This window comes from Entelurus aequoreus, linkage group LG22, assembly GCF_033978785.1.
Source record: "Entelurus aequoreus isolate RoL-2023_Sb linkage group LG22, RoL_Eaeq_v1.1, whole genome shotgun sequence".
NCBI classification, from domain to species: domain Eukaryota; kingdom Metazoa; phylum Chordata; class Actinopteri; order Syngnathiformes; family Syngnathidae; genus Entelurus; species Entelurus aequoreus.
Window position 1 is genome coordinate 41,886,074 of NC_084752.1, and position 10,534 is coordinate 41,896,607.

A 10,534-nucleotide genomic window follows, 5' to 3' on the forward strand; every position below is an offset into this window, starting at 1 on the left:
TATAAAAAATAAAAATAAAAAAGAAGTAGCATTTGGAGCGCATGATTATGACGTCACATGTCACGTTCACTGCTTTCGCCAGAGTTAGGTGGATTTCAAATAAGAATATATCCAAACATCAACATTTTGTACATGCTTCTCGGACCGACAGGTCTCTTTCCCGTCAAGTGGGAGTAGGGACACATTTCGCAGGTAATATGCGTATTTTAAACTCCGTGGTTTCGTACCCGGAAAGCCAACAATTCGGGTGTTGTGTTCAGGGGCTTCGGCGTTGAACTCAGCATCCCAGACAGAATGATTTACGTGCACTCCTGTAACGTGTAAACCTGCAAATTACTGTTTTTGTCACAGTCAGTGTTCTATTTTCTGTCATGTCAAGGATCTTTTTATTTGACTTCAACACTGAAATATTGACTTCAACCCTTGACTAACACCCCCCCCCCCTTCCACATCCCACCTCCCCGGATTGTAAACAACCAAATGTAATTAATCAAATGTATTTCTAATGTATATACTTGTTCTTATGCTATCTGAACTCACTATGTTCTCTGCTCGCTGTACATATCCTACCAAGTCAGACCTACACTGTTTCAATGTCCATTTCTCTGATGATGCAATTGTTGATGACTGAAGTATGCTGTTATCAACCACACCCTCCTCATCCCACCCCCCGGATTGTAAATAATGTAAATAGTTCAATGTATATACTCTGATGATTAACTTGTGTGATGACTGTATTATGCTGATAGTATATATTTGTACCATGAATTGATTAACGTGGACCCCGACTTAAACAAGTTGAAAAACTTACTCAGGTGTTACCATTTAGTGGTCAATTGTACGGAATATGTACTGAACTGTGCAATCTACTAATAAAAGTTTCAATCAATCAATCAATGCAGGATGCAGCCCCTGAAGGATGCACAGCTGGGCGCTTTCACATTCTTTGCCTCGGCTCTCCCCCATGATGTCTGTGGGAGCAACGGCCTTCCCCTCACCCCTAACTCCATCAAAATTCTGGGACGGTTCCAAATCCTAAAGACCATCACCCATCCCAGACTGTGCCAGTATGTGGACATCTCCAGAGGAAAGCACGGTAGGATCATTGAATTAGGTGCCCACTTGTGTGCTGAATACAAAGAAATGTTGCCATTGTGTCTTTGATGTTGACATCTGCAGAACGTCTCATTGTTGTCGCCGAACACTACGAGAGCGGTTTGAGCGATTTCCAAAAACAAGGACACAAAGTCAGGTAAGAATGTTGTTAAAAAAAAATCAAAATAAGGGCAGGAATGTGGAATCCGTATATAGTGGTAGGGACGTGTACTTCCTCAACTGCAGAGAGTACCAGGTATTTATAGGTGTAAGTCATAAAGAAGGACACATTTATTTGTACAATAATAATATTAAACATGTTTTACAATTTTTTTTCCCACAAAAAGACTTCATAATCTTTAGCCACTTTTCTTTGAACGCCAAAGTAAACTCCAGCTTTAAAGATGCAGAGATATACACGAATACAAATAGACGGAGTAGATATTGAAAGGGTGAAAGAAACAATATTTTTGGGAGTATTAATAGATGATAAAATGAACTGGAAATCTCATATACAAAACATACAACATAAGGTGGCAAAAAACATTTCAATAATGAATAAAGCAAAATACGTCCTGGGCCAAAAAATGACTTCCTATTCTCTACTGCTCGCTAGTGTTACCATATCTGAGTTATTGTGCAGAAATATGGGGAAATAACTACAAATGTGCGCTACATTCGCTAACCGTGTTACAAAAAAGATCAATTAGAATAATACATAATGTTGGATATAGAGAACATACAAACACTTTATTTATTGAGTCAAAAATATGAAAGTTCGGTGATTTGGTAAAATTGCAAACAGCTAAAATGATGCACATAGCAAACTATAACCTGCTACCAAAGAATGTACAACAAATCTAATTTAAAACATTTGTATGCACGTACAACACTTCGAACCTTTAGTATGTGGAATTAAATTATGGAATGGATTGAGTAAAGAAGTCAAACATTGTACTGATATGATCCAGTTTAAGAGGTTGTTCAAATTAATGGGGCTTACAAAGTACAAAGAAGAAGAATTATGAGAAATACTTTCAAACTTATTGAAAATAAGATATTCTTCATCTCAGTATGTTAATAATGACTGAATTAATTAATTACATATTACAAAACTGTTGTGTATACTAATTCACAGATGTTATTTTATCATAAAAACGTCAGTAAATGAATGTATATATTTGTAAACGCTCTGAAGTGGGAAAGGGGTAGGATTAAATAAGCTTTGCTTCTACCTACTCCTTTTCGGACATGATGTAAAGTGAAATGATATGAAACTGTGATGTATTATGCTGTAAGTGTGTTCATGGCCAAAACATTTTTAATTGTAATTTTGAAGAATTCATCTGAATGTGCATGAACTATTTCTGTTCAAAATTGTTAGAAATGTCACATGTTAAATGTTTAAATATTAACTGTCAGTTTGCTGTACTGTGCCAACTGTACTACTATATGAGTACGTGTTTTCTATTGTTTTATTGAAAATAAAACAGCAAAGTCCATTTGGCTGTCATCTGTTTTAATTATGAGACACAATTGTGTCAAAGTCATGATTTTTTTTTACATGCTTGAAATAAGAAATGATGACTTTAAAAAAGTAGTTTTCTACTTGTGAGTGTTGATGACACAGCTTTGCAACAGTTGATATTCTACTTTCAAGCATGTTTTACTCAATATAGCTCATCAAATCTCAGCAACAAGCTGTAATATCTTACTGACATCATTTAGGAGCAAAACCCTTAAAACAAGTAAAACACTCTAACATAAAATCTGCTTAGTGAGAAGAATTATCTTACCAGACAGAAAATAAGCAAATATCACCCTTATTTGAGATATTTCATCTTACTTAGATTTCACTTTTTGCAGTGCACATAACTGCAATCTATTTGTAGTTGTGGCGCCAGGTTGCACAAAGTGAGTAAAAAGTAGGAAAAGCAAAACAAATATGTTTTGGAAATACAAATTAACCTTCTTCTGGTGCTTAATTTTTGTGTATGTGTGTTTTTTGTCACAAGCCCAGAGAGGGTTTTGCAGCTTGCCTACGAGGTCCTCGAAGGTCTGGCCTTCATGAACAAACACGGTATGGTGCACAGAGCCCTGAGTGTCAACAACGTGCTCCTGGACCGCGAGGTAGCTTCAACATGAAGCTTAGTTTGAGCTTGAGTGGACTGTGTGAGCGGATGTTTTTTGTTTGCAGGGGAACGTAAAGCTGGCCAAGTTTGGCTTCTATCACATGACTGATCACGGCGCTGATGTGGACTTTCCAATTGGGTATGCTATTTCTTCTAGACCAGGGGTCGGCAACCCAAAATGTTGAAAGAGCCATATTGGACCAAAAAATAAATAAAAAAATCTGTCTGGAGACGGAAAAAATTAAAAAGCCTTATATAAGTTATAATGAAGACAACACATGATGTAAGTGTCTATATTAGCTACATTAGCCTACTACAAAAGGCTGACGCAAATCTTTGTTGACAGAAATGTTGTATTTTAATTTTTATTCTACGCATTTTTGCAACATTGGAAATTATTAGTAAAATGGAGGATTCTCAAAGGATGAGATAAGTTCTGGAAATGACTGGCTTAGAATGGCCAAAGGTAGAGATGTGTGTGTCCAAGTTAGAGGAAACGGCAGGCTGTCTTCTTCTAATGGATTTATTGCAATCTTTGCGAGCTGGGTAACGTTTGCTGTGGTCTGGAACAACATGGCACACAAACAACTATCAGAAATGCAGCCAATATTACACGCAGATAATGTGTCATGAGACATACAAATATACATTAAATACACAGAGCATACAAGTAAAGGAAATTAAATGACCTGAAATATACCTACAACCAAGGCATAATGATGCAATACGTACATACAGCTAGCCTATTTAGCATGTTAGCACCAATTAGCTTGCAGTCATGCATTGACCAAATATGTCTGATAAGTACTCTAGCAAATCAATAACGTCAACAAAGCTCACCTTTGTGCATTCACGCACAGTATAAAACGTTTGGTGGACAAAATGAGGCAAAGAAGGTGTGGGCGTAAAACACGTCCTTCTGTGGCAGCGTCGGAGAAAGTTTTACTATGGTGAGTTCAAGGATCGCTGAAATTAGTGGGACAAAACAGTGCACGCCAAATACTCTCATCAGTGAAGCCTGTTTAACATAAACAGTGGGATTTCTAACAATTAGGAAGGTTTGTGTCATGTTTGTCCTCCTACAGAAAATATATTGAAACAAAAAATATATTTTTTCTTCATCTTTTTCCATTTCCACACATCTCTGAAAGAGGTCCAGGGAGCCAGTAGGGTGGCGCTAAAGAGCATCATGCGGCTTTAGAGCCGCATGAGTTCTATACCTAAAGGTGTATTCAAACTTTGAGTTTTGGGAATTTGGGGATTTTAAAAGCACTTTGAGTGTCTGTGTAGTAATATTTTGCACTTTGAAAAGAGGAAGGATGTCTAAGGGTACATGACTCATGAAAACAATATCACTGTAAGATTTACAAAGTGTAATAAATCAGTTACAATTTCAAGTTAACATAACTTATTTAACCAAATTAAAAGTTGTTTCTGGGATCCTCAGGTACCCATCATACCTTGCCCCAGAGGTGATCGCTCAGAGTTCCTTCCACCCCAGTGACCCTTCCCACAATACAGCGCCGCGACCCTCCGGACCCAAAACGGATGTGTGGTCGCTGGGAGTTCTGCTTTTTGAATTGTGTGTTGTAAGAACCAAAACAAAAATAACAAATCTCGCCACGCTTGTCAAGTGCGGACTCTTTCACCTGACTTCTTTTGTTTCAGGGTCGAAAGCTGCTGCACAACATTGACATAAGTGAGAAGCTGAAGTTCATTCTAACTCTGGGTGAGAGTCTTTAACTGATTAAAAAAAAAAAAAAAAAGTAGTATTCTTCCAATTATTTTAAATCTTGCGAGCTTTGTGAGACGTCTGCTGTGATGTTGAACTGGATCTTCTTATAATAGGCTGTATGGACGACATTGTCACCGTCCTGGGTGAGGAGCACGGTTGCCTGGAAACCATCAAGGTAGTCTTTAAACCTGCCTTAAAAGGGTCATATCATGATTTTTTTTCAACATTTAAAACTACGGGTGTAACGGTACACAAAAATTTCGGTTCGGTACGTACACTACCGTTCAAAAGTTTGGGGTCACTCAAACAATTTTGTGTTTGAGCCTTCATTTCTAAGAACAAGAATAGACTGTCGACTTTCAGAGGAAAGTTCGCTTTTTCTGGCCATTTTGAGCGTTTAATTGACCCCACAAATGTGATGCTCCAGAAACTCAATCTGCTCAAAGGAAGGTCAGTTTTGTAGCTTCTGTAACGAGCTAAACAGTTTTCAGATGTGTGAACATGATTGCACAAGGGTTTTCTAATCATCAATTAGCCTTCTGAGCCAATGAGCAAACACATTGTACCATTAGAACACTGGAGTGATAGTTGCTGGAAATGGGCCTCTATACACCTATGTAGATATTGCACCAAAAACCAGACATTTGCAGCTAGAATAGTCATTTACCACATTAGCAATGTATAGAGTGTATTTCTTTCAAGTTAAGACTAGTTTAAAGTTATCTTCATTGAAAATAAGGACATTTCAATGCGACCCCAAACTTTTGAACGGTAGTGTACCTCGGTTTAGAGGTCACGGTTCGGTTCATTTTCGGTACAGTAAGAAAACAACAAAATATAAATTTTTTGGTTATTTATTTACCAAATTTGTAAAGAATGGCATAACATACATATACACACAGGGTCCATTGCCAGGGTTAATGTGGTCAACATATATAAAATAAAAACTAAATAAGATACGGCTCAGATCGGTTTCTTAACAAAATCTTTGTACATATAAAGTGCTTTTTTTTGATTGACTGATTGAGACTTTTATTAGTAGATTGCACAGTACAGTACATATTCCGTACAATTGACCACTAAATGGTAACACCCCAAGAAGTTTTTCAACTTGTTTAAGTCGGGGTCCACGTTAATCAACATTAAACAGCCTTTAACTTTAACTTAACTTAACTCAAGTTGTTGCTCAGATTAAATAACATGACAAAACTTTTCTTTTACATATAAAAAGTGCAACATTAAACAATTTCAAGTCAACTCAGCCTCAGATTAAATGAATTAATTTAAAACACTTCCTTGTGGTCTACATAACATGTAATGGGGGTTCTTTGGTCAATATGTTACATAGATGATGTTTTACAGACCATCTTCATATCGCTTTCTGACTGTCTCGTCAGAATGCGCCGTCTTATTTACGTACCTCCACTTCGACAGCATCTTCTCCCCGTCAGCCATGTTCTTTTTTGGCCTTCCATATGGAGTCAACTGACAAAAATAGGTCCGAACTATACACTACTTTGTTGAAGAAATGGCAACAGCGTAGGATGCATGTACATGCGCGAGCCAGTCTGCCCCACAACAAGAGGATAAAGAAAACAGAGGGGTTTATTGACTGCAACGTCAAACTACAATGGCGTACCCTCCAACTTGGACTGGCTCCGGCCCTCCCGCGACCACAAGAGGGACGAGCGGTGGAAAACTGATGGATGGATGATGTGATTAACATTATGAGCAAAGACAAATGCCATTCCCTGCTTTTCCATCTCCTCCATAAATACACAATAGCCTGTGTTACCTCATGCTCTTTCCTCAAGCATCTTGAGGAAAACATCAGAAGAAGATGCAAAATATCTAGCGAATATCTTATTTTTCTCTCGTTTTTGTTCTTCTTTCTTCATTGTTTTCCTGCAAGTTATTTTCCCCGTTGAGGGTGCTCCTGGTTTCTGAGATTGCATTTGGCTTCAGCCTTTTAAATGTTTTTTTTTTATCCAAACTCTAACTAAAACCCTTCTTCTTTGAAGTCTCTATCAATTAGGGGTGTAACGGTACGTGTATTTGTATTGAACCGTTTCGGTACGGGGGTTTCGGTTCAGTTCGGAGGTGTACCGAACAAGTTTCCACACGGACATATTAAGTAGCCGCCTCCGCTTCCTTCTGCCTGTGTTTCTGTCAGTCCTCTACACAGCACCCAGCATTGTCCCGCCCACACAACCATCTGATTGGTTACAAACAGAGCGGTAACAGCCAATCAGCAGTGCGTATTCAGAGCGCATGTAGTCAGTGCTTAGCGTTTAGCAGGTAAGCATCAGGCAGCGGACTCTCCACAAATGATAATAAACACCTCCCAGTCAACTACTAGTAACATCACTATGAGCCCGTTGACCTTCTAGAAATATAAAAGGCAGCTCAGCTCGCTCGCAGTCCTGACTTGAGGTGAAGGCTAATTAGCTTTTAGCGTAACGTTAGCTCATTTTGCGGTGTGTGTGTGTGTTACGGACAGCAAAGCCCTGTCTGTCTGTTATTTCACTTTACCTTTTTCTGTGTTGATTGAGTTGTGTTGAAGCAGCAAAAAAGGACATTATGTTAAATGAAGAGTTTCTGTCTCTGATAGTTGATATAATAATGTAAGTGCATCATTAAGCCTACATGAACTCCATGGTGTTCAGGGATGAATAGTCTCTCCTATTGCTTTAGTACTATTTTTTTCAGCTATAGTTACATTAAAGGCCTACTGAAATGAGATTTTCTTATTTAAATGGGGATAGCAGATCCATTCTATGTGTCATATTTGATCATTTCGCGATATTGCCATATTTTTGCTGAAAGGATTTAGTAGAGAACGACGACGATAAAGTTCGCAACTTTTGGTCGCTGATAAAAAAAAGCCTTGCCTGTACCGGAAGTAGCGTGACGTCACAGGTTGTGGAGCTCCTCACATCTGCACATTGTTTTCAATCATGGACGCCAGCAGCGTGAGCGATTCGGACCGAGAAAGCGACGATTACCCCATTAATTTGAGCGAGGATAAAAGATTTGTGGATGAGGAAAGTGAGAGTGAAGGATTAGAGGACAGTGGAAGCGATTCAGATAGGAAAGATGCTGTGAGAGGCGGGTGGGACCTGATATTCAGCTGGGAATGACTAAAACAGTAAATAAACACAAGACATATATATACTCTATTAGCCACAACACAACCAGGCTTATATTTAATATGCCACAAATTAATCCGCATAACAAACACCTCCCCCCTCCCGTCCATATAACCCGCCAATACAACTCAAACAACCGCACAACACACTCAATCCCACAGCCCAAAGTACCGTTCACTTCCGCAAAGTTCATACAGCACATATATTTCCCCAAAGTTACGTACGTGACATGCACATAGCGGCACGCACGTACGGGCAAGCGATCAAATGTTTGGAAGAATGCTGCCTACTCACGGTAGCGCGTCTGCTATCCAACTCAAAGTCCTCCTGTTTGTGTTGCTGCAGCCAGCCGCTAATACACCGATCCCCCCTACAGCTTTCTTCTTTGCTGTCTTCATTGTCCATTAAACAAATTGCAAAAGATTCACCAACACAGATGTCAAGAATACTGTGGAATTTTGAGATGAAAACAGAGCTGTTTGTATTGGGACACAATTGTGTCCCGATACTTCCGCTCAATCCGTGACATCACGCGCAAACGTCATCATACCGAGACGTTTTCAGACGGATATTTCCCGGGAAATTTAAAATGGCACTTTATAAGTTAACCCGGCCGTATTGGCATGTGTTGCAATGTTAAGATTTCATCATTGATATATAAACTATCAGACTGCGTGGTCGCTAGTAGTGGCTTTCAGTAGGCCTTTAATCATTAGTAATGCAGCAGCCTAGTTTTGAATGGCAGGGTCCCTGCTATCACATGTTGATAAAAATATAACATTTACATAATAAAAATCAACTACAGACTTCCCAAATGCTGTCATAAATTAAGCATGATGAGTTGACTTGAAACTGTTTACTGTTGCACTTTTTATATGCAGAAGAAAAGTTTTGTCATTGTATTTAATCTGAGCAACAACTTGAGGCAGTTTAATGTTGATTAACGTGGGCAGAATTATTATAGTGTTCCCAATGTTAAAAGGATAAAGCCATTGTTTACAAATTTGGTTAATAAATAACCCAAAAATTTATATTTTGTTGTTTTCTTACTGTACCGAAAATGAACCGAACCGTGACCTCTAAACGGAGGAACGTACCGAACCGAAATTTTTGTATACCGTTACACCCCTACTATCAATTAAATGATGGCTGCAAATTTCACTCTTCCCGCTTGGTCCGTCACATTTTGCACCAGTCAATTTGACTGGAGAGGTCCATACTTTCCTCATGTTGACATCATTTGGCAAATGCATGCAGGCTGATCTCTTCTTTAGTTGTATTGCTACAACCTTGCAACAATGCATCTGGCAGACACATTTGATCATTCTTTGAAATGTCGTTATTGCGGATGAAGATGCTAGCAAAACACATACTGCGCAATATAAAATTGCCTCCAGTCTTCTGTAGGTCACATCAATAGGCTGATGCCTAAAAGTGGGCGTTACAAAATGTGCTGAGACTCGATAGAAAACAAGACTAAAATTATGTGTTTATTCTGGGGGAAATTTTACTTGTCAATATTATTTTTTACCCCCAGAACTATGAAATTAAAGTAATTATGTCAGCATTAGAGGGACCCTTTAAATAATATGAGTATAGTGCTTTTCATTCAATCACAGCAATACTTATAGTAGAGATTGGGCCTTTTGCCTAAAATATGCTCAACTCTTTAAATGTTTGCGTTTTGTCCAACTCCAGCTTTTGGTACAACTGAACTACACATTTTAGAATGCTGTCTTTAAACACATTTTTTTTTACAGGGCCTGCCTGAGAATGTTCTGGAGTTACTACGAAAATGCTTGACCTTCCTTCCTTCCAAACGGTATGAGTAACATGATGCTTCTTTTTAGCAAGATGTATGAACATTATAAAGCAGGGGTCACCAACGCGGTGCCCGCGGGCACCAGGTAGCCCGTAAGGACCAGATGAGTAGCCCGCTGGCCTGTTCTAAAAATAGCTCAAATAGCAGCACTTACCAGTGAGCTGCCTCTATTTTTTAAATGTTATTTATTTTCTAGCAAGCTGGTCTCGCTTTGCCCGACATTTTTAATTCTAAGAGAGACAAAACTCAAATAGAATTTGAAAATCCAAGAAAATATTTTAAAGACTTGGTCTTCACTTGTTTAAATAAATTCATTTATTTTTTTACTTTGCTTCTTATAACTTTCAGAAAGACAATTTTAGAGAAAAAAATACAACCTTTAAAATGATTTTAGGATTTTTAAACACATATACCTTTTTACCTTTTAAATTCCTTCCTCTTCTTTACTGACAATTTAAATCAATGTTCAAGTACATTTATTTTTTTTATTGTAAAGAATAATAAATACATTTTAATTTAATTCTTCATTGTAGCTTCTGTTTTTTCGACGAAGAATATTTGTGAAATATTTCTTCAAACTTATTATGATTAAAATTCAAAA

The 10,534-nt window shown here is 38.1% G+C and overlaps 1 protein-coding gene across 1 annotated transcript in view; it reads left to right on the forward strand.

Annotated features, from left to right (window-relative positions):
• The first annotated feature begins 51 nt into the window (after positions 1-51).
• tbck (TBC1 domain containing kinase) overlaps positions 52-10,534 on the forward strand; it is a 65,885-nt gene continuing 55,402 nt past the window's right edge. The window contains exons 1-9 of the mRNA XM_062033274.1: positions 52-192; positions 903-1,096; positions 1,180-1,252; positions 3,111-3,225; positions 3,293-3,366; positions 4,675-4,816; positions 4,896-4,956; positions 5,076-5,137; positions 9,872-9,933. Of these exons, the coding sequence (XP_061889258.1) occupies positions 904-1,096; positions 1,180-1,252; positions 3,111-3,225; positions 3,293-3,366; positions 4,675-4,816; positions 4,896-4,956; positions 5,076-5,137; positions 9,872-9,933 (782 nt within the window). The 5' untranslated portion in view covers positions 52-192; position 903. The remainder of the gene's footprint in view (positions 193-902; positions 1,097-1,179; positions 1,253-3,110; positions 3,226-3,292; positions 3,367-4,674; positions 4,817-4,895; positions 4,957-5,075; positions 5,138-9,871; positions 9,934-10,534) is intronic.